Below are 24,401 nucleotides of genomic sequence, written 5' to 3' on the forward strand. Positions count from 1 at the left end.
TTTGTTATAGCAGCACGAATGGACTAAAACAGGTGGTTTCTCACTTTGTAAAGTCTGGTTCCTCCCCCACCATCCTAGGATGGCACGTGGGTATAAGGAAGGCCAAACAATGTCCTCCCACCAATGAGAGAAGCCCGCTAGTCCTTACGTACCCTAGTGCTGACTTATGGGTCCTTGCTGGCCTCCTGGAGATGTGACTGGCATGTTGTGGGGTCTCTTCTGATTTCCTCAGGGTCCAGTGGACCTTTCCTGGCTGACTCAGCCCCACCTGAGTGCTCCTTACTGCTGCAGACATGACACATCACAGCCTCCGTTCAGTGCCTGACCCAGAGGTCCACCCCACAACCTCTGCAATAGGATTGAGCTGACTTTTTCCTCCCTGCCCTCAGCTCAATCTTATATAATACCCGAGGGAGACTTGGGGGCACTTCCGTTGTCTCTCATCTTCTGTGTAAGTACTCCATGATGCCATCTTTACTCTGCTCCTGGATTCCTGAATGGGCAGCAGGGCATACATGTTCCCTGCTTTGGCTTCTGCTTCAAACTACCTGAGGCTTTACTCTTGTTTCCGCTTCAGCCATTGTTCAACCTCAAGGTAATGTAGGGGCTACTGTAGGGTTTCCGATGTCTGACCTTTCTTCTTTCCTTCCTCTTTCTTTCTACCTGCAGTCCAGAAGTATCTCCATTTCTTCCCTTGGTGTTTGAGAAATTCCATTAAGCTATAGCTCGAGTTCTTGCTACCTACAGTTTATAATAACATTAGACATCCCGACCTTTAAGCTTTGATTTTAATGTGTAAAGGGAATTTTTGAATTAAGGGATTCTTTTTTAACAATGTCTGATTCAGGATTATTATCTCCTGGTGGATTTTATTTTATTTTTTTTCTTTTTGAGGCGGCGCCTTGCTCTGCCGTCCAGGCTGGAGTGCAGTGGTGTGATCTTGGCTCACTGCAACCTCTGCCTCCTGGGCTCAAGTGATTCTCTTGCCTCAGCCTCCTGAGTAGCTGGTACTACAGGTGCCTGCCACCACGCCTGGCTAATTTTTGCATTTTTGGTAGAGACAGGGTTTCACCATGTTGACCAGGCTGGTCTTGAACTCCTGACCTCAAGTGATCCACCTGCCTTGGCCTCTCAAATACATTTCTTTTTTTTTTTTTAAGAGAGCATTTGTTATAGTCTCCGTTTTGGGACCAGACACAGGCATTACCATCCAGGTTTTCCAGTCTCCCTAGAATAGATTCAACCCAGTGCAATGTGTGTATTTGAAAGGCTATTCCCAACTTTATTTTGGAATTCCTTTTGTGGAATTCTTTTTTCAGAGCCAATTTATGGGGCATACCAAATCACTCTGTAGTCATGCTTCTAATATTATTTAGAAAAACCTTGGGCTACAAGAAGCATACATAGGGGGCAAGTTCTTCTTTTATAATAAGAAAACTAGAGGCAGACAGCCCAGGGCTAGTGTAACTTTAATAATGCCCTTGGAGAGCTAGACTCACACTGTGCTCTGCTCTGCACTCTCCTATGCTGACTTTCATCTTGCACCTGCAGCCTTGGGATTGCAAGCTGGCTCTGCACCTCCAAGCACAGTGTGGACTTTCCAGATGGGAAGAAGGAGGAAGGGCAATGGGCAAAAAAGTCTCTGCCAGCCAAGTCTGCCCCGCTTCATCAGGACATGGAAACCTTTCCTAAATTCCCATGAAGTGCACCTCTGCTTAAAGCGCATGAGTGAGCACTAACTCCTGAGCAGCCCTAGCTCGAAGGTGGCCAGGAGGAGGGACTTGTCTATCAAGGTATTTCCCAGTGTTTTTGTCTGCCTTATTCACCACCTAACTAGTATGTCAAAGCCTTCTGACTGCTTTTGAAAATTAAAAAATTGAAAATTAGTCAGGTGTGGTAGCTCATGCTTATAATCCCAGCACTTAGAGAGGCCAAGGTGGGAGGATTGCTTGAGGCCAGGAGTTCAGGATCAGCATGGGCAACATAGTGAGACCCCAGCTCTGTATTTAAAAAAAATAGCTCGGCATGGTGGCACATGACTGTAGTCCCAGCAATTTGGGAGGCCGAGGTGGGAGGACTGCTTGAGCCCAGGAGGTCAAGGCTGCAGTGAGCCATGGTTGCACTACTGCACTCATCTGGGCAACAGAGCGAGACCTTGTCTCAAAACAAAACAAAACCTATGCTCCAAGATCAAAGCTGATTTTTGCTGGCAGTTCCCCAAACAAGTTTCTAAATGTGAACAGCAGAGTAAATGTCCATCTTCCAGAGGACTCTGAAGGGAAGCACATTTGGATATATTCCTTTGAAAACGCATTCTCGTCATGGCAATCCATTCACACTTCATGCAGTAACTGGCAAGGATCCAAAAGCCTCCAAACCCACAGCATCCCTTCGAGCCTCTGTGCTTGCTTGCAAGAGCTGGGTAGACCCTGTGAAATGTCAGGAGTGAGGTAGATGAAGAGAAAATTAAACTCTCCTCCAGCTGGGCCGCCTCATTTGATGTCAGCAACGGAGGGACATTTTGTTGCTGTGACTTGAATTGTAATATCTAGGGAGTGCTCTGGGTGGGCTGTCGGAAGAAGCTTAGACCGGGAGCCAGAACCTTCACATCGGAAGGCAACCAGGACCATGCCCAGTAATGAGGGCTATGTGGCTGCTCTGATCTCTTTGAGAAGCCACTAGCTTTAGAGGTGTTGCAGAGCAGTCTCCCCCTTCACTCCCCAGAGGACTGGGCTTCTGTGCTTGCCCTACCTTGTTTATCTCCCTCTGCCTGATGCTGGTGAAAGTGAAATCTGTCAGGTTTGATGCAGATTCTTGTTGAATGCCACTTCCCCACAGACTTGGGAGGTTGAGGTGCAAATATATGTAAGATGCTGTTGGAGATTTGCAGAAGAACAAAATATGATTCATTGATTCATGTAGTCATCTGCTTATTTGTTTTTATTCATCAAACATCCGTTGAGCTGCTTCTGTGTGTCAGCCACCTGCTGGGGATGCCGAGATGAGTGAATCCACATTGCTGCTTTGCAAGAAGAGGTCAGAGAGGGAAGAGGGAGAGAGAAAAACAGATGTAATCAAGTGGCCTTAGAACTTGCTGGGGAGGTGTGAGGAGGAAGGGCTTGGCGCTGGTAAGACAGGCCAGGGGTAGGGGTAAGGAAAGCTCTGCCAAGGAGTTGATGCATGAATGGAGTTTTGAGGCCAGTCTGGGTGCAAATCATGATCTGAGGCAGCTTGTGATAACTCTGCAAGAGAAGCGTAAATAAGGTCTTTAGGACACATACCAAAAAAGAGGTGACTTCTGGCGGTAGGTGGTATCAGAGAAAGCTTCATGGAGAAGGGGTAAGATTCAGCAAGAAGTTTGCAAGCAGAGGGAACAAACAAGAAAAATCACATCAATGAAAACGACCAGGGTATGTTTTGTACATATCCAAGTTCGATTGGGAGATTACATTCATAGCGGAGAGTGTAATAGGAAAAAGACTGGAGAAGTAGGTTGGAGTCATATTGTGAAGGGTGTTGATGCCCTGTTAGGTTGTATTTCATTGGTGAGCAATGGAGGACAGTTGCGAGCAGGGGTGTGACATGATCACATGTGTTCATAGAAGAAAAATGGGCTGAGAGGAGCTGGGTGGGAGGAGGACACTGTTATTTTGCTCAACCTTTGGAAGTTGCCTTTTAATGAGAGACTGCCCTGCTTGAGGCTTCTTTGGTGAGAAGTAACATAACTCATGCCAGCCCATCCACATCAACTCTGTTTCCCTCGACTACCAGGTCTAGTTTCACCTAGGAGCCCTGTTGCCATTAGGAAGATAGTGTTTGTCTGTGAAGCAGAGCCTGGTGAGAGAGTGAGGCAGGAAGCAGGTTGCCTCCTGGATCAGAAAAGCTCTTCAAAAAGTAATATGGCCAGGCATGGTGGCTTACACCTGTAATCCCAGCACTTTGGGAGGCTAAGATGGGAGGATCACTGGAGTCCAGGAATTCAAGACCAGCCTGGGCAACATAGTAGGATCCTGTCTCTATGAAAAAAAAAAAAATTAACCAGGCATGATGGCATGCACCTGTAGTTCTAGTGACTCAGGAAGCTGAGGTGGGAGAATTGCTTGAGACTAGGAGGTTGGGGCTGCAGTGAGCCATGATGGCGCTACTGTACTCCAGCCTGGGCAACAGAGCAAGACCCTGTCTCTTAAAAGAAAAAGAAAGTAAATGAGTATGTATGTGTGTGAGACAGAGAGAGAGAGCGAGTGAGCGCGAGAGAGAGAGAGACAGACAGACAGAAAGAGAGGGAGAGAGAGAGAGGAATTAATTAATTTGGGGTCAGATCATGAATGACTTTGTTGGGAAAGATCCAGGCAGACAGAGGCCAGGGCTTTCTAGGATGACTTGGTGATGGAGCAATTCTGAGTGATGATGGAGATGATGGCTCCTCAGATGTGGGTTCCTGGCTTACTGCTTGCTCAGGCAACAGGTTTTCTGAGAAAACCATAATGTGTTCACACCTAGAATATGTATATAGCTCTGGCCACAGTGTTAAAAGAAAACTTAGAGTGAGACAAGGTCCACAGATGGTCTCTAAAAGGTTGAAGGGCCTTCCATCTGAACACACATTGAAAAGATTCAGATCTTTGATATGGAAAAGATAAAGGCTAAGATGCACAGGCAGGATTTTGGAGCTGTTTGAATGGAATGAATAGGAGAAACAGGGACTTGTTCACCAAATCTTAGACTCCTAGAGCTAGGGATCTACAGTGAAGGTGGAAAGAAGCAGTACCAGGCCAGAAAGATGCAATAGCCTTCACATGATGAAAAGCACGCTTGAGGACACTGAGACCTCAGCAGCTGGTGTGGAATAAGCAAATAAGTAGAGGTGAGCAAAGTTACGTCACTTCCAGGATGATAGATTCGCCATAGGATGCTAAGGTAGGCAGTGGTGCCTGGGGCCCGTGCTACTTCTTTTGAAGTTGACACTGCAAGGGACAACGATGCCTCCCAGGGAAGTGCCACTCAGTGGCATCAGTGTGGTGGGTCCCAACTTGCACAGAAAGGGGTTTTCTGTTTTCTTCTGCATTTCCTTGAATCTCCAATGTGATCAACACCAAAACCCAGGATTTGTAACCTCTCTTGACTTTTATTTCTTCTGCCTCAAATTATGATGATTTAATGCTAAGCAGTATCTCAAGGGAACTTTAAGCAATAAGGCATCAAGGCTCTCCTGGTGAACTCTGAAACAAGAAAAGGCAATACTGTAAACAGACCACGCAGAGCCAGCTCTTCATTATCCAAGGTCAGGAGGGGCAAGGAACATAAACACACACACACACACACACACACACTCTTACACGTACACATCATAGATTGGATTAACAGCTTCAATGTTTCCCTCAACCAACTTAATCAGAGCTGCTAATAAGGGACCAAAGGGACTAATTTTCTTTTCTTTTCTCTCCTCTCCTCTTCTTTTCTTTTCCACTCCACTGGCTGAATGTGTAGGAGTGGGGAAATGATCAGCATGTGGGGGAGGGGGCAGCCACAGGGAGGAGCAGAGGATCCACTCCCGAGTAAACAAATCCCAAGGAGGCAGAAGAAGCTGATGGCTGCGGGTGCATTTCCAGCACCGGAGGAGGAAACTCTACCTGACTCAGAAGGGAATGTGGCGACGTGGACTTTGGGTTGAATGGGACAGGGTCAGAGAAAGCAGGGCCCCTGCAGGCTGGGCCTGACCAATCTGTGTCCCCCGTGACACTGCGCAGGTGACTGCTGGCTTCTGGCTGCCATTGCCTCCCTGACCCTGAATGAAGAGCTGCTTTACCGGGTGGTCCCCAGGGACCAGGACTTCCAGGAGAACTATGTGGGAATCTTTCACTTTCAGGTACTGTGCTCTGCTCCGGCCCTTTGTTGCTGTTTTCTGTACTCTTAGGGCTCACTGCAGGTCCACTGCGTCAGAAATTCTGGGTTTGGGGCACAGTGACCTATGTCTTAATAATCCCTCTAGGTGACTCTGATGCACACTTCAGTCTGAGAACCTCTGCTTTAATGCATCCATCCAGATATCCACACATCCATCCTCTTCCCAGCTCTCCCAGGCCACGTGGCCTTCAGGAAAGCCCTGTGGACTGAGAGTCAGGAGGTGTGGGTCTGAATCACTTCCTGCTGCCACTAGGTGGCGCTGGGCAAGTTCTCTGATGCACAAACGCAGACCCTGGACTCGATGTTCCCGGGTTCATCTGGCATCTCCTATGTGCACAGATAAGGCAGACACATGTCCTGCTCCTAAGGAGCCAAGACTCGAACACTGATGGCACAGAGTCCCCACGTGAGGTCCCCTGGAGGGACTCCCTTTACACATCTGCTTATTCATGTGAGCTGCCGCTGTGTCCCCCCTCCCCAGTTCTGGCAGTATGGAGAGTGGGTGGAGGTGGTCATTGACGACAGGCTGCCCACCAAGAATGGACAGCTGCTCTTCCTACACTCGGAACAAGGCAATGAATTCTGGAGTGCCCTGCTGGAGAAAGCCTATGCCAAGTAAGTGGGGGAAGCCAGGAGCTGGGAGACGCCAGAGCCTCCCTGAAAGCTCTCACCTGTCCCTCCCACGTCTGCCTCCCCACCCCAAACTCAGGGCGTCATGGCGTCTTTCCCAGCATCCAGACCCCCATGAGCTGGAGACAGAGCATTTTTCAGTAACTAAGAGAAACAGAAATCTGGGCGGGGAGTTTAGCATCTCAGCTCTGCCTCGGGTGAATGTGTATGTGGTGGGGCCAGCCTCCCTGCCCCTCTGGGCCTGAGCTTTTCCTCTTTCAAATCCCAAGGTAGGTTCCTGGGGCAATGTAAATGTTTAAAAGAATGATGAAGAATAATAAAACAAATGTACTAGATACCAAACTCAACAAAGTGTCTGCTCTTTCCTCAGGAGTTCTTCTCACCAGCGTTTGATGTTCAAAACCTTCTTTGGGGTTCTTTTAATTACTTTTGTTTACTGATACCCTTTTCTGCAACCCCAGTTCCTTTCCAGTTCTATTTCCCAGCAAGCCTCAGCAGATGCCTCTCAGCCTTGAGGGAAAGTTCTCCTTCTCCCCATCTGTGCCCCCAGACCCCAGAAACCCAGGCAGCTGGGGCCAACTCTGGAGGGGTTGCCCTTGGCTTTGTAAAGGAGGGGGTGGCTGGAGAGAGGTTGGCTGAGGTCAGTTCCTAGTGAAGTGCTGAGCTGGGCACATGAAACAGTGGCCTAAGCACCTTCCTGGCCCATAGGCAAAATAGGCAAAGAGCCTTCCTTTATCTTCCAGGCCACAGTATGTCCTAGCACTGTCCCGGTCCCCAATCCCCGGGTCTCCTTGCTGAGGGTGCTAATGGAGCATGTGTTCTTTCTTTTCCAATAGGCTTAATGGTTGTTATGAGGCTCTCGCTGGAGGTTCCACAGTGGAGGGGTTTGAGGATTTCACAGGTGGCATCTCTGAGTTTTATGACCTGAAGAAACCACCAGCCAATCTATATCAGATCATCCGGAAGGCCCTCCGTGCGGGGTCTCTGCTGGGCTGCTCCATTGATGTGAGGCATATGGCTTCTCTACTGCCCCACCTCCCCCCACCGCCACCCCTTGTGTGGTAGGGAAGGGATGAGACAGCGGGAGAGAGGCCTAGGAAGGCTTTGGGTCAGAGCAGAGTCTGGAGCTTAGTGGGCAAGTCTAGTGACACACAGGCCTGAACATATAGGGGCTGGTGAAGACCTAATTAGTGGGTAGGAACTGGGGTTAGTTGCATTGCAGGAGCCCCAATTTCCCTCTCGTTGTTAGAGCCCCTTCAGTACTGCTGGAGTGGCCCTAAGAACATAGTCTAGGATCCCTGGATCCTAGGCCCCCCATTTGCTACCTCCTTTTTGCTAAATAATCTTGAGGTTTTGGAAAACAAATGTGATGATTGATGATACCTGATGGATCTTGAGATCCCTGAAGAAAAGACAAGTTCTGAAACCAGAGGCTGTGGCTGGACAGGAGGCTGAGCTGTGTGGATTTCCAAGGTGGCTGTGGAAACAGAGGCTGGAGGCCCCCAGCCCTGAGGTCTTGTCACCACCTCGGGCTCCTGTGACCAGCTGCCCTCTGGCTGCCCTGTCTTCCTCTCTTGTCCTTACCTGGTGATTTTAGAAATGTGAACGACAAAGTGAGAAGATCCTCCCTTTTTCCTCTCTCTGCAAACCCCAGCAGGAGATGTGGTTTTTGGTGGAGGGGTGGTATGGGGCATGGGAGAGGGGGTGCTGAGGAAATGGGAAGGGTAATGAGGAGTCCACTCAGGGAGAACCTTGGAGGACTGGGACCTGTCCAGAGCCATCAGCATGGAGAATTAGCCTTCTTCAGGCAGCTGGGGGTCACTCTCAGAGAATAAATGACTTCCCAGTTTCTTGGTGGTATTTTGAAGGCTGGTAAATTGTCTTCCAGGCTTGGCAGGCACCTGCACTGGCCTGGAACTACAGGCCTAATTAAAAAGGGAGTCTGGATGGAGATGACTCTTTACCTGAGGTTCATAGCCATGCCTGCACCCCTAGTCCCACACTGAAGCCCCCAGTGGCCGTGTAGTGTGTCCTTGGAAGGCATTCTACGGCCGGCCCCTGAGAGGTCAGGGTCAGCCACTGAGTGGACTTTCTTCTCTACGCAGGTCTCCAGTGCAGCCGAAGCCGAAGCCATCACCAGCCAGAAGCTGGTTAAGAGTCATGCGTACTCTGTCACTGGAGTCGAAGAGGTAAAATTGTGTGGAAGGTGGGGAAGGTAACGTGTGATAATATTTCCATGAATCCAAGCCATCTCGACAGGAGGAAAGAGGTGATTACTACTAGAAGGTTCGGAATTGGCTTTTGAGCTTCACTGCCATGTTGGGATGCACTCTGCCTGTACAGAACCCCTGACACCACAGATGAGCATTAGCTTTTGCTCATTAGAACAGCTCTTCTGGCCAGATGTGGTGGCTCACACCTGTAATCCCAGCACTTTGGGAGGCTGAAGTGGGAAGATTACTTGAGGCCAGGAGTTCAAGACCATTCCTGGGCAACATAGTAAGACCTCATCGCTACGAAAAAATTAAAATTTTTTTTTCTAAAACAAAAAAAATAAAAGAAGGTTCTTCTGACTCTTACTCACTTGAAGATGGACAACGTAACCTCTCTGAGCTTTTGCTCAATAGGTTCTAACTAAATGCAAGCCCTCTCCTTAGATGCAGCCAGGAAAGCTGTAGAGATTGTCAGTTAGATTCTACAGATCTTCCAAAAAATATGTTTGTGTGGGCAAAACAGTGGGAACTCACAAAATCCCAAAACGGGAAAAGGGGCAGTAGTCCCAGCTTTTAGGGTGGGGTAGAGTCATGGAAAGGCATGTAAGTATTCCTCACTCTTCAACCCGAGGAAAAAACATGGGCTATACTAGTCATTATTTTCTTTTATTTTTATTTTTTATTTTTTGAGACAGAGTCTCGCTCTGTCGCCCAGGCTGGAGTGCAGTGGTGCAATCTCGGCTCACTGCAAGCTCCGCCTCTCGGGTTCACGCCATTCTCCTGCCTCAGCCTCCTGAGTAGCTGGGACTACAGGCGCCCGCCACCACGCCCAGTTAATTTTTGTATTTTTAGTAGAGACGGGGTTTCACTGTGTCAGCCAGGATGGTCTCGATCTCCTGACCTCATGATCCGCCCGCCTCGACCTCCCAAAGTGCTGGGATTACAGGTGTGAGCCACCGCGCCCGGCCTATTCATTATTTTTATTTCCTACATTGTGTCTTCTTTCAAAAGGGATTTAAGGTGGCTTACAATGATTTTATTTATTTATGTATTTATTTAGAGACAGGGTCTTGCTCCATTGCCCAGGTGGGACTGCAGTTGCATGATCTTGGCTCACTGCAGCCTCAACCTCCTGGGCTCAAGTGACCCTCCTGCTTCAGCCTCCCAAGTAGCTGGGACTACAGGCAAGTGCCATCATGCCTGGCTAATTATTAATTTTTAAAAAATTTTCGTAGAGACAGAGTCTGTCTGTGTTGCCCAGGCTGGTCTTGAACTCCTGGGTTCAAGCCATCCTCCTGCCTCGGCCTCCCAAAGTGCTGAAATTACAGGTGTGAGCCACCATACCCAGCTAGTGGTTTACCATTAAAAGAACAGACATGATAAAACCACACAACTACAGTAAAATACATCAATCCAGGCTGAAGACAGTGCTATAATTGAGAAATTAATTTTGCTTTGGGCTTCCCAATGGCCAAGGCAGAAAGGGAAATGCAATGAATGTCCCACCTCTTGTTATTTATTTAACTGAAATAGGCCAGGCATAGTAGGGTGTGCCTGTAGTTCCAGCTACTCGGGAGGCTGAGGTGGGAGGATCGCTTGAGCCCGGGCAGGCGGTTGAGCCTGCAGTGACTGCACCACTTCACTCCTGCCTAGGTGGCAGAGAGAGGCCCTGTCTCAAAAATAAATAAATAAATAGAGTTAAATGAAACAGATGTTCTTTACATGTGTTTGTGTTTCATAAATATGCTTTTCTTTTTTCTTTTTTTTTTTTTTCAGATGGAGTCTTGCTCTATCACCAGGCTGGAGTGCAGTGGCACGATCTCGGCTCACTGCAACCTCTGACTCCCTGGTTCAAGTGATTCTCCTGCCTCAGCCTCCCGAGTAGCTGGGATTACAGGCACGCGCCACCACGCCCGGCTAATTATTTTTTTTGTATTTTTAGTAGAGATGGGGTTTCACCATGTTGGCTAGGATGGTCTTGATCTCCTGACCTCATGATCTGCCCACCTCGGCCTCCCAAAGTGCTGGGATCACAGGCGTGAGCCACTGCGCCCGGCCCAAATATGCTCTTTAATGAAGTTAATCTCATAAATGGGAATTGAACATGTACATGCAAACATTGGGCTAGGTGAGTTGGGGGATACACAGGAAATGAAGACAACGAGGACCTAACAGCCTACACAGTTGGTGTGTGTATATGTGAATGCCAGTGTGTGTGCAGGGGCCCAAGGGGCTTATGCTTGAGTGTTCAATAAATAGGGGAAAGCAGTATATGTGGATTTAGGAGTATGGGCTTTGGAGACAGACTGCCTGAGTTCCTGGCCTGCGTTCACCACTTACTAACTACATAATCTCGGATAATGTAACTTCTTTAAGTCTCAGATTTTTGAGCTATGAAATGAAGATAATTCTTTATCTTCTCAGGATTGTCGTGAGTGTTAAATGAGGCAATAAAGCACCCAAAATGCTTAGCACTACACCTCATCTGTAGTACCTGCTCAATAAATGTTAACTGCCGTGCTTTGGTGTTTGTTTGGAGGGCGTTTATTATCATTAGGTCTCATGTATTAAAAGCTCAGTCAATCTTAGTCAACTATAAAATCTAAATCTGAGTTAAAGCAGACATAAGCTTGTTTTTGGGCTAGACTCACTCTTCATTTATTCAAACAAATTATGAAAAATACCTCATTTATTCAAACAAATTATGAAAACACTTGGCCCAAGCCTGAAAAGATGCATTAAAGGAAAATAAAAGTGTGGTCCTTTAGGGACATTTGAAAAATTTAATGCAGATCCTGTCAGGTGCAGACATGCCTGCAGGGCAACAGGAGCATAGTAATTCAGTCGCTTTTCTGTGTGTGGAATTTGCAGGTGAATTTCCAGGGCCATCCAGAGAAGCTGATCAGACTCAGGAATCCATGGGGTGAAGTGGAGTGGTCGGGAGCCTGGAGCGATGAGTAGGTTTTTTTCCCCCGCTTCCCCAGTCATCTCTCCCTCTGCGGAAGGGTGTCGTGTAAAACACACAATAATGAGATCGATGTCACAGTGAGTTCAGCAGCACGTCCTGTCTGCAGATCACACAGTGTGTTCAGAAAAGAGTATTAAATGGATCCAGGCTGGGAAAAGCAAAATAAAAACCACTGGGCTGTAGTCTTCGATTCTGGCTTTCTGCTTTGGCATTTGAAAGTTTGGCGGCTCTGTGGAATTTTGCTTTGCGCTGAAAGGTTTTTGTGTTTTTTACCTGACACACCGTGCTGGTCCAAAGGTCAAATCGATCACTCACAGTCTGTTTCTTTCCACTCCACAAACACTGGACACTCTGACAAAGGCCAAACCCCTCAGCACCAAGAAGAAACAAGGATGCTGAGAAAATGAAATTTGACCCTAGGAGCCCCGGGCCCTGGCAGCAGTGATGAATGAGGCAGCGGCACTCGCTCCTACCCTAGGCACGTTTGATCACTGACTGGAGAGACTCCTCTTGGGCAGGCCTCTCTGCTGATGAGGGAAAGTCAGTCAGAGGTGGTGATGTCCCAGGACAGCTGGGCCCTGGAATCCATGTCCCCATCATGCAGGAGGGTGGAAAGCATGGGGTGGTTTCTGTCCAGTGAGCACAGCTGGCCTGGCGGAGTCAGGTTAGTGTGGGGGAGGAATTAGAATTAGCCAGTCTCAGCTGGGTACAGTGGCTCAGGCCTGTAATCCTAACACTTTGGGAGGCCTAGGCGGGTGGATCACTTGAGCTCAGGAGTTCGAGACCAGCCTGACCAACATGGTGAAACCCCGTCTCTACTAAAAGTACAAAAATTAGCTGGAAATCGCTTGAACCCAGGAGTTGGAGGTTGCAGTGAGTCGAGATTGGGCCACTGCATTCCAGCTTGGGCAACAGAGCGAGACTCCATTAAAAAAAAAAATAATTAGCCAGTCTCATGGACAAAGAACCACCAGAAATGAAAATGGTCACAATAATGCCCCCTCCCAATACGTCCTTAATCCTCAAGTGCTGTCGGTACTCTGTGATGCCACCAGGGCTTTCGAAGGGGACATCGCCAAGTTTAATCACAGCATCATGACTGCTTATGTCATGACCACGCAGAGGGGCAGTAACTCCCTTCAGGTTGTGTCACGAAGAAACACGTGTCTCTAGGGCCACACATGAGCCTCCTGTAGGAAGGATTTTTCATTCTACTGTGTAAGATTGAGCAAAACCCAAAACCTCAGTTCCGCCAACTTCCCTAAAAGGATGACAGGGCCACGTGAAATTGAAACCCTGAATTTGGGCCATTCTTACCAAAAGTCACTACCGAGCTGTCCAAAGGGCTTGTTTGACTTTCTCTCCTTTCCCTGAGCACCCGCTCCCTGGCAGGTGGGAGGTGGTGACTGTCAAGTCCTGGAGGCCCTACCAGCTGGAGATGCAACCTGGGATAATTATATATATCAGCTATTGGAGAAGGAGGGTGCCGAATCTCTAAGGCAACATCCCTAAGCTCAGCCCAGGGATTAGTGAGATTTTACTTAAAAAAAAAAAAAGTAAAAAAAAGAAATTGGAGCAGTAGGTCAGATCTGGAATTTTCCAACTCCTGCCCTAATCTTTGTTTATAACAAGCACATTCTGAGATTTGGTTTTAATCAAATTAATGTTTCAATGAATTGAAGAGGCCCTGGGAATTGTCGTGCTGACCCCCGGGGTCTTAAAGCCTGGCTTGGAGGGAGAGGCTGCGCTGGAGTGTGCCCCAGCTCTTATGCTGGGGAGAGAAGGTGCTTAGGTTTTGCTGAAGGTATTCAGGCAGGGATTTTTTTTTTTTTTAAAGATGGATCTTGATACTGCTCTGTTACTTAGATGTCACATACATATTTCAGGAAAACCTAACTTCATAAAGGTCAGGAAGCTGGAGATGGCATTCAAACAAAGTGCATAGATATTGCCCTTGAAAGGCCACCAGCAGGAGGTCTCACAGGGTGACGTTACTTCTGGGAAATTGCCGTAAAACTGGGCTGGATGAACATTTTCGTGGGTGTAAGGAAGTGAACCATGTCCATGTTCCCAGAGCTGGTTAGACTCTGTCAGCATATTCACCCCAGACTGCTGGATAAGCCAGAGTGATAAGTGACTAATGGGTACTGGAGTGCCTGCCTTTCTAGTGACGAGAACTCATCCACGTTCTCTCCTGGGCCTCCCCATTCCTGCAAACAGGGGCCTGGGAGTCTTAATTAGAAATGTCAAATTTGCCCTAGAGAGTAAAAATTAGAGCATAATGTTTGAGTCATAATGTTCCTGTCACATGTCCAAGGCCATCGTGCTAGTGCCCATGGAGTCCGTGTCCTGGGTCTGTGTCCCTTCCCCAGACAGTGTGCTCACGCCACACTTTCCATTCTGCCTTTCTGTCTGCCTGCAGTGCTTTTGGTATTTTGTTTCTGGCTCTTAGGGGGAAGCTTAGCTGCAGTAAACAGCTTGCCCTGTGTGTAGAACCTCTCAGGAGCGAGCATCTCTGCTTGTTTTCCCCTCAGTGCACCAGAGTGGAATCACATAGACCCCCGGCGGAAGGAAGAACTGGACAAGAAAGTTGAGGATGGAGAATTCTGGTGAGAGAGTTTTCTGCTGAAGCACTGTCCCATTGGTGATGGGTCCATTTTCAGTTCTGATGTGAACTCTAGGTCTCTGGGTCTTCCAGGAAGGCGACATGGTTCCTGACCATGGTGAATTCATTCTCCTCCTTTTGTCCTGGTATAATTCCACCTCTATACCAGCATGTCTAAAGCACTGAAACCATGATATCTGGGCCCTCAACCTGGCCTAGCTATCAGCCTGTCTTTCTCAGTTCTAGTATCTTTCCAATGAACTGAGAGCACTGCTTCTGTCTCTTTAAGCTAAGATTTACCTACCATCAATATGGGAGAACTTCCTTTGCTAGTGAGCTAAGGAAGATAATAAGGATACTCCTTGAATATGGTACGGCTTAGCTGGACATCACTCAGAATTAAACAAAAAGAAACCTCTTGTGAGCTTAGACTTAACCCAATCTAGAGGCAGAGGCTTTGTTGAGATGACCTCCTGGGGTCTTTTGCAGTTTATAGTTCAGATCCTTTGCTTGGTTGTTAAGATATGTGTGGGGGGCTCCCTGTAAGAGCCAAGAAGCCAGCGCTAGTGAAGAATGTGGACTGTTGTCTCTGCGTGTTTGTATCAGTGTGCTGTAGGAAAGATCAAGCTAGCCCATGGCCTCTAGGGCCTGTGCCATGGCTCCTTCCCGTGCCCAGTATGCGTGTCTTTAATCACAACCCAGCCCTCTTCACTGAGAGCCCTCTGGTGCCTCTGCCCCAGGATGTCACTTTCAGATTTCGTGAGGCAGTTCTCTCGGTTGGAGATCTGCAACCTGTCCCCGGACTCTCTGAGTAGCGAGGAGGTGCACAAATGGAACCTGGTCCTGTTCAACGGCCGCTGGACTCGGGGCTCCACAGCTGGGGGCTGCCAGAACTACCCAGGTAAGGTGAAGGGCTGCCTCGGCCCAACCTTCTCCAGCTTATCCGCCCTGAGCTGGGTCACTTTATGTAATTTTTTGTTGCTATTTTGTGTGTTTTTTTGAGACAGGGCCTTGCTCTGTTGCCCAGGTTGGAGTGTAGTGGCACGATCTCTGCTCATCACAACCTCCGCCTCCCGGGCTCAAGTGATCCTCTCACCTCAGCCTTCTTAGTAGCTTGGACCACAGGCATGCACCGCCATGCCTGGCTAATTTTAAAAAAATTTTTTGTAGAGACAGGGTCTCACCATGTTGCCCAGGCTGGTCTCGAGCTCCTAGGCTCAAGTGATCCACCCACCTCGGCCTCCCAAAGTTCTGGGATTACAGTTGTGAGCCACCGTGCCCAGCCCTATGTGTTAATCTTTGGATAAGGCCTTTGGACTTTGTTCTTTGACTTCTGGGCACCCTCTGGAGGCCCTGCTTCTCCCTAGGGCTTGGAGGCCAGGGTTGTGAGGGTGGGCAGTGGCTCTGCAGCCCCTCAGCTGCAGCCTGAACCATGTGTTCAAACCATCCCTGCTTCACCCACCCGCCCTGCCCCCAAAGGACGTGCTTTCCACACTAGCCCTGCTCTTGGCACCTTATGCTAAGGCCTCCTGTTCTTCCCTTGGGCTTTTGCCCCTTCCTCCCCACTCCCCTCCCCCGACCCAGCTGGCTAACAGTCACCCCGCTGACCTCTGGGACAGAGTGGCTGATGGTGCGCTGGGGGAACACGGGTACAACATCTGCTGTTTCAATAGACTGCATCCATTAGAGCTGCTGTTTCACTGTGTGTTTGTGCCTGAGTTGGAGGTGGAGGGGCAAAGACAGCGTGGGCCGTGATGGCCACACACAGGGCATGCGTGTCATGGGGACTCAGTCCCTGGTGGAGATAGTATGGTGCAAAGCATGGCCTCCGCACTAACCCTGGGTCCTCACCTGGTGCAAGGTGGGAAGCTTTCCTGGCTCGCAGAAGATCACTAATGTGTCCCTGTGTAGGCTCCTCCTAGGCTGAATCAGCTGAGGCAGCACCTGATGAAGAAACTCAGGAAGACGGCCCCACATCTCTAAGGAGAAATGAAGAAAAGCAAATCCTGCTCTCTCTACTTTTCACCTCCTGCTCCCCACGTTCCCTGCCTGGTTTGCTGTTGATCTGTTGATTGACTTAGACTGTAAGCGCATGGGGCAGGGCCAGTCACTTTCTTCTCATGACAGAGCTCACTGCAGGGCTGTGCTCGGTGATAGGGAAGCAGCATTAGAATAAAACCCCACCTGGGTGCAGTGCTGGGTCTTGACAAGTTCTCTCTTCTTTCATCGCCCATCCAACCCAAAGCTCCCAGTTCAGGCAGCTGTGACCAGAGTGCTGAACAGAGAGGAAGGAAAGGGGTCCACATCCTGCCCTTGTTGCTTGATTTAGACTCTGGGAAGGGCATTTCCCTCTTCTGAGCTTCAGTTTCCTAGTCCTCCAGATGGGGTTCGACCTTCCAACCTTACTGGGTCACTGAGAGCCTTGGAACACAGAGTGTGTAGGGAAGCACTTTGTAAACTGTGTAGCATTATATAAATGGGAGTATTATTTTTATGGCCCATTCTCTTCCTCCAGTACTGTTAAGGAGTAAACAAAAAATGTATGGATTGCAGTAATGTTGCATTTGGGAGAAATTAAAATATGCTCACCATTAGCAAGCTCTTAGAAAATGTGGAGGAAATTTGCATGGATCATTTTGGGAGCTCAGAACTGTAGGGGGTGCCCAAGGTATCTGCATGCACCAAATCACAGTCCCATCCATGCTGCCAACTAGCTGTCAGGAAGACATGGATAGTTCCTGCCCTTTGGTAGTGATGGAAGTATAGGCGATTACAGATTTTTTTTCCATCTCCTATGGGATCCACAGATATCCAGCTTTAAAATCCATAAACTTGAGCCCTAGAACAAACAAACAAACAAAACACAGCAACAAAAAAACAAAACAAAACAAAACAAACAACCCCCCCCCAAAAAATAAAAACTGGAAGTGGGGATTCTGGGAAGGTGGAATTGAATAAGTAATCCTACTGTAAAGTGATAATCAATGGCTCTTGGTCACCTGTGAATGCCTTGTTATTTTCCAAGTTAGACTCTTCTTTAAAGGATGTAAGGAAAAATCCCATGCCCTTCCACTTCTTTTTTCCTCTCGGGCACATCATTATTGAAATTGTTGAGGCCCTAGAGTGGAGACATCTGTCAGGCGTGTCTTCTGCAATTTTGCTCTGCCACTGGACTCTGTCATAGACTTGCTGCATATCCTTGGATGATCCTTTTAATCTCTCCGTGCCTTGGCTTGTGTACTTACTATTCTGAGAGATTTAAAAAAAGCCATCTTTGAAATGAAGGAGTCTTTTTCAATATCCATACGTGGTGTGGCAGGACTGCTTCTTAATTGCAAATTGTGATTCCTCATGCATTATTAAATGACTTTCTCTTGAAGAAAGTGTGTCTCGTCAGTGGGCTGCAACACTGAAGCCATCCTGTGAGGCCCCTGGGGTGATGGACAGCAGATTAGTTCTCAGGGGTGCTGCAGGCTGTGCTCTGCAGCTGGGGCCCTCTCAGAGGGAGAATAGGTGTCAATCAGATGGCAAGAGCAGTTGTCTTAATAGTGTCACGGAGAGACCTTTTTGGTAGCTAGTCTCTTCAGGGACTTTCTCCTCTACTGTCCTGGGGACATGCTTTTTACCCAGAGATCTCCCTTCCTCCACACGGTGGGTTTGCCTTCACACGTCAAGTGCTGAGAGCAAGGTGATGTTAAGTCTTTCCCCAGGAAGACTTGGAGGCAGTGCTGCCCAGTGTAGCCCTTGGATCATGGGATCCTGAATATTCCCAGTCAAGCACTTCTGGGCTCCTCGTTGATCAAATGGACAAGCACACATTTCCAAATGCGATGCCATATGTCTGTGTGTGTGGATGTGTAGGAAGGTAGGAGGAAATGCCTGACCACCTTGTAAAGAACACTTTCTGAGGCCTGCTTACTAGGCACAGTTTGGATGGAGCTGTGCATTCATTAGGATGATCAAGTTTCTTCCCTTTTACTTTATTCTTCTTCATCTCCTCACCCGCTACGTGGGGAACCACCATCACCTGGGTGACTTCCAGCCACGTACTGGACCAACCCCCAGTTCAAAATCCGTTTGGATGAAGTGGATGAGGACCAGGAGGAGAGCATCGGTGAACCCTGCTGTACAGTGCTGCTGGGCCTGATGCAGAAAAATCGCAGGCGGCGGAAGCGGATAGGACAAGGCATGCTTAGCATTGGCTATGCCGTCTACCAGGTACTGCTGTGCTGGGTTTGTCTTCCATTATACACTTGATGTTTTGGGGCTGAATATCTTGGCCAGTCATTGTAGCACATCTTTCCTATTGCTGGAGTATTCCTAATCGAGAAGCGTCCTTGCTCCTCTATATACCTCTCCCAGTGGCCTTACTGAGGCCTGAATTCCACATTTAGAGATTCATTCCTATGGCTTAAGTCTCTGCTGTTAACATTGAGATGTGTGATACATTAACCTTTGCCTATCATTGAGGGCTCAGTGTACATGTGTTCATTAGACTCTTTTCCAAGTACAGGCTTCCCCAGGGACAAGAGCCAAGAACATGGGGGCATAAGGCACTTGAGGTGGCACAAGGAAGATGAGGGGCATCACTGAGTCAGGGAAGGAGGCTGGATATGGGAGCCAAAGGCAACTATTCCCTGGGAGGCCTTGAGACACTTGGAGCACACAGGGCATGAGCTGGGGTGATGGAAACCACGTGCCCATTTTCAGTTCTGGTGTCTCTGAACTCTGGAATACAGCTGTCTCTGGGCTCACGCTGCAGTCCCTGACTAATATGCCAGTTTTCCTGGCAGCCACCCCTCTACAGACTTAACAGCCTCACAGATATGTTAAAGCAAGACCTTTGCGTCTTGACAAGTCTAGCCAGAAGCAAATTGGAATCCACTTTTTTATACAGGCAAAGACTCCTTATAGCAAATTCCAGCGGGGCTCATGGTGGTCATTTTTAAACCAATTTTATTAAAGGAATTTCTTGGGAAAAATACAATTCTAATCAGGAAGACCAAGAGCTGTCTGGAGGCCCAATATCTCAGTATAAATTAATGTATGAAAAAAATATTGTAATAAGAAACCAGTAAGGAAATAGTGCAATTGTTGAGATCCTATCTGCACCCCACACTTTATTTCTCATATTCTGGAATTTAGGGCTTTAGAGTTTAGGGTGTATATGTGCATGTGTGCACACGCACGAGCATGCGAGTATATTTTATGTTGAAGAATGGGAGTTGGAAAATAATTGCTAATTGATGGCAGGAGAAAGGAATTGCAAATAAATAAACTCCAATTCTACTCCAGTGTGGCTCTTTCTTCTCCACCTAGAATGTAAGTAGCACAAAGCCAGACTCTGTTTGAAGAGATAAAAACCTGATTAGGCACTTAGTGTATGCGCATCAATTCAACAAACTGTAGTGAGCATCTATTATGTGCCGGGTGCTGTGCTGAAAGCTGAGGACATGGAGGATTATCACATAGTTACTGCCCTCAAGTGCTCACAATCTGAAGTGGAAAGTGAGATGCACACTGCACTGGCAACAGAGCAGGTCAGATCTGCTGTGATGGGGACCAGACACAATGGGCTGGGTTCACCTCGGCTTCATGGAGGAGGAGATTTTGATGAGAACCTTGAAAGATGAGCTGGATTTCAAGGGAGAACATTCCAGCCAAAAGGACATTTCTTGGCAGCTTGAAAGTTAAGTGATGGTTTTGGAGAGTCAATAGTAGGTGGGCATGGCTGCAGGGTGAGCTACTCAGTTCTTCATCCATCAGGCCTACCTTTTTTTTTTTTTGAGACAGAGTCTTACTATGTCGCCCAGGCTGGAGTGCAGTGCTGTGAACTCGGCTCACTGCAACCTCCGTCTCCCAGGTTCAAGCAATTCTCCTGCCTCAGCCTCTTGAGTAGCTGGGATTACAGGTGCGCGCCACCACATCTGGCTAATTTTTGTGTTTTTAGTAGAGATGGGGTTTCACCCATGTTGGCCAGGCTGGTCTCAAATTCCTGACCTCAGGTGATCCACCCACTTTGGCCTCCCAAAGTGCGGGCATTAAAGGCGTGAGCCACTGCACTCAGCCAGGCCTACCTTATATAACCAGACCAGCAAAGCATTCTTTCAAAGGGACTGAAATAGCTCTGTGTGACATGACATTTGCGCTCATAAATAATATATAAAGCATATCAGTTTTTTAGTCATCAAATTATAGCTGCTTATAAAATATTCCAGTGTATGTGATCTGTGGTCCTTCTATATCTGGCCACAGGCATATAATTTAGAGCATGACATCCGTAAGTGAAAACAGTTTAAAAGTCAGGTTAAGAGGGTATCAGGAGTAGCTGGGGTTATAGGGAGTAGCTGGGGTTGCAGAGAGTGGGTGCCATATTCTTATTCCTGTATCTCCCTCCTCTTGCTTTAACTGGAGTTTGGATTGAGGATGAAAACCTGCTGCTGACTGAGAAGCAGCCAGGTGCCTCCAAAGACTAAAGAGCCCTCCTTGTCTGGCCTCCTCTCTCTCCCCTCTATCTTCCTGCAGTGATGCCAGGCCAGCCTGTCATTTGCAGTCAGGATCCTGCATTTCAAAGATGACTGTTTCTTTCCATCCACCCATGGGCAGTGGCTAAGGCCTGCTCCCTTACCTCGCTGCTCTGGATTTGTGCCACCAAGAGGCCCCACCTGCCTGGCTCAGTTTCTGCTGGGTGATTCTTGGTAGGGTGGATCTGGAGCATATTGATGGCAGCAGAGGTGGTCAAGTTGTTTGTGGAAAGATGGCCCATGTGGTTGGGCAAGCCCCTGCCAAGGGTGTGTAAAGGCTATTAGGCCAGGAGCTGATAGGAAGATACTTGTGAGGCCTCTGCATGGGTGATTTTGGCTTTACACTCAAAATTAGAGGAATGACTGTGACCCTGGACTCTTCTACTTCTGCTGCCAATGACCCATGGGGGCTCCAGAAGTGAGCATGCCAGCTGATACACATTTTCCGTAATATTGTTGTTTCTCAGAGTTATAGGCAGTTGACCATAGACCTAAACCACAAATAATGGATGGTCTTCTGGTCAAAAGGGCCTATGCGTCAGGGACAAAGAATGGAAAGGGACAAATTATGGGGTCTGAATCCTCTTCTCTAGCCTGGCATAGGAACCCCAGGCATGGGAAAGCTTCTACTCTGGATCTGAGAGCTACTCTCTTGTGGGAGTCAACACTTCCAGTTGCATATAATAGAGCCTAACTCGAGCTAGGCTAGTGAAAAGAGTGTACCAGCTCATGAAACCAAATTAAGGGAAGGAGATGAAGGCTTGGGACAAGGGACTTGGATACTACCAGGATTCTTTCTCTCCACATCTCCTCTCTAGTGCTGATGACATTGTGCTAGTCTAGATTTCTTCATTCCCTAATATCACTAGCATTAAGAAAGGAGCCCCTTCTGTTAGTTCCTATTCAGAAATCCCAGAGAAGTAAGTCTCTGATGGGCTCAGCTTGGGTCACGTGCCTATTCTTGAACCATTTCACCATAGCCAAGGGCAGAATAAACTATGGCTCAGGTTGAGTGAGATTCCCCTACTCTGGTCAAGCTCTTGATCTTGGACACCAGGTCTGTAGGTCTGAAGAAGAGATTAGCTCTCATTGAAACCCCAAGGCTATTACTCCTGAATAATTTGAGATCTTGGTAGATTCTACAACTAGAAAATAAGAAAGTAGAACCTAGAAATCTGGTGGGCCCCCACCAGATTTCTAGGATCCTATTTATAGATGGCCTTGAAATTCATCAGTAGTGTTCCAGTTTCAGAAATGCTGACTGGCTTTTCACTTTAGCACAAATGTCTCCTCAGTTGCCCCAGGACTGCACAGTCTGTTTGCAAGACATAGGGAGAGAGGAAAAGAGCAGAAGGAGGACCTTGGAGCTCTCAGGTGACCTGCTCTTTTCTTCTGCCCCACAGGTTCCCAAGGAGGTATGTGAGTGCTGACAGAGATTCCTTCCTTTGGTGAGAAATAGCTTGGCTGCCTTCAGGATGGGCAGCCAGCAGCGTCTGTTTCCTGTGATAGAAGCTGGTTGTTCCACAGCTCTCACATGATCCAGTCATGAATCAAACCACATGAGTAGGCTGGTAGCTCTGAGAGTGGGTGAGGACCATTGCAAGTCCCATCTGTCAGGCCCTCATGGAAGGAACAGTGGTGACCTTTTCCCCCATGCCCCTGGTGGTCTGAACAAGGTGATTCCAATGGGCAGCCAAGGTTGAGAACCAGTGTTCTATCTGGGCTTCCTCTAGCTGGAGTCAGTTGCACTAATTATGTATAGGTGCATCCACCCTGCTCAGCTTTACCCCAGTTCTTCTGGGTTTTCAAGCTTGGCTAGCCATGAAGCATGTGCCAGCAAGGCTCAATTCATCAGCTCTAGTGTATGCCTTGGTCCAAGGCTGCAGATTACTGGTCCACCTGCCCTTGGCTCACAAAGTGCATGTTATTGATTACAGAGGGAACAGACAAGGAAGTGAATGGTTTAGAGCAAATACCTCTTACTGATGCAGGGCAGGTGAGCCCTCAAATTGGGGCTTAGCCTGGGAGGGTTCTTGGCTTCACCCAGGAAAAAATTCAAGGACCAGCCAGTGGTGTTAGCAACTTTTATTGAAGTGGCAGGGTAAAGCAGCAACAGAGGTCCTTGCAGAGCAGGGCTACCTCATAGTCAGTGAGCCCACAGTAGCAGCTGACAGGCAGTTCCACACTCATATTTATGCCAACTTTTAATTATATGCAAATTAAGGGGCAGATTATGCAGAAATTTCTAGAAAAAGAATGTTAACATCTGGGTTGTCAGGTTGTTGCCATGGAAAGGGGCAGTAACTTCTGGATGTTGCCAAGGCAACAGTAAACTGATAGGGCACACTGGTGGGTATGTCTCATGGAGAGGTGCTTTCACCTCTTCCCTGTTTCAGCTAGTGCTCCATTTGGTCCAGTGTCCTGCTGGGAGTTGAGTCCTACCTCCTACCTCATTACTACTGGAAAATAATTAAAACCAAAGCTGATTTAAGTCTGGGTGATGGTGGTTCCCATCAGAAATGCCCCATTTATATGAGAGAGAGGTGACGTGCACACACAATGGAGCTTTCTCCAGCAGCACCTCACAGTGCCCTCAATGTGTCACCCTGGATCCTGTGCTCTACGAGTGCCAGGGGGCCTTCAGGACAACAGTTGTCAAACTTAGAATGTGCTTCTGAATCCCCTAGAGGGCTTGTTGAAGCACAGATTTTTGGGCCCTGCTCCTGCAGTTTTTGATTCTTTCAGTCTAGGGTGAGGCCTGAGAATTTGCATTCTAACAAGTTACCCTGGGGTGCTCCTGCTGATCCTGATCCCACACTGAGAACCACCCTTAGTTAAACCTGCCCAATCTCCGTCATGTAACTTTGAGCTGAGCTATGTCAAGGGCAGATGTGGGGGCCAGGGACCTTGTGGCACCTGCTTACTTGGGGTCCCTAGTAGGACAGAGTCTTACCTAGATCTTGCCTCAGTGTCCTCCAATTCCCACTCTGGCCCCCAAATAGGACTTCTCTAACCTGCTCCACCCCTGGATTCTTGCTGGAACTCGGTTTGCCCCCTTCCCAACCCAAGCCAAATTAGAGTAGCTTCCTTACTTCAACTCTCCTGAGTGCTTTCTCCTGCCAATGCCCCGTCTCCTCCCTTTGCTACCATCAGGTATGGCAAGAATGACCTTTAACTCATGACATGTAGGCCTTGGTCACATCCTCGCTGACCACACCACCAGCATTCTCCTGCCCAGAATATAAGCATTTTTAGGGAGAATCTCAAGGACTGTGGGCACCCTAGTGGCCGGGTTAGTGGGGACTGCCTGGGGGCTCTATGTGGAGTCCTGACTAGGGTAGTGGGGGCAGGTGGCCTGCTTCCTTCTTTGCTTAGCAGATCTGTAATCCAAAGAGGGTCTGATGACCAAGAGTGAATACTGTCCACTCTGGGGTGGACATTTCAGCTCTGGGTCACACAGAAGTTAACAGCCCTTGCAGTGTATCAGCACCTGGCCTCTGTCACAGGCATCTTGATGAAGATTGATGGTAAAGACACAGTGCTATGGGGAGGCTTAA

General features: G+C 48.2%; 1 protein-coding gene across 1 annotated transcript in view; it reads left to right on the top strand.

Moving 5' to 3' along the window:
* The window catches only part of CAPN8 (calpain 8), a 73,555-nt gene that overhangs the window by 29,855 nt on the left and 19,299 nt on the right, over positions 1-24,401 (top strand). Inside the window, exons 3-11 of the mRNA XM_016939523.4 lie at positions 5,748-5,866; positions 6,386-6,519; positions 7,371-7,539; positions 8,640-8,723; positions 11,619-11,704; positions 14,250-14,324; positions 15,061-15,221; positions 18,363-18,538; positions 22,248-22,259. Coding sequence (XP_016795012.2) covers positions 5,748-5,866; positions 6,386-6,519; positions 7,371-7,539; positions 8,640-8,723; positions 11,619-11,704; positions 14,250-14,324; positions 15,061-15,221; positions 18,363-18,538; positions 22,248-22,259 — 1,016 coding nt within the window. The remainder of the gene's footprint in view (positions 1-5,747; positions 5,867-6,385; positions 6,520-7,370; positions 7,540-8,639; positions 8,724-11,618; positions 11,705-14,249; positions 14,325-15,060; positions 15,222-18,362; positions 18,539-22,247; positions 22,260-24,401) is intronic.

This window comes from Pan troglodytes, chromosome 1, assembly GCF_028858775.2.
Source record: "Pan troglodytes isolate AG18354 chromosome 1, NHGRI_mPanTro3-v2.0_pri, whole genome shotgun sequence".
Lineage (NCBI taxonomy): Eukaryota > Metazoa > Chordata > Mammalia > Primates > Hominidae > Pan > Pan troglodytes.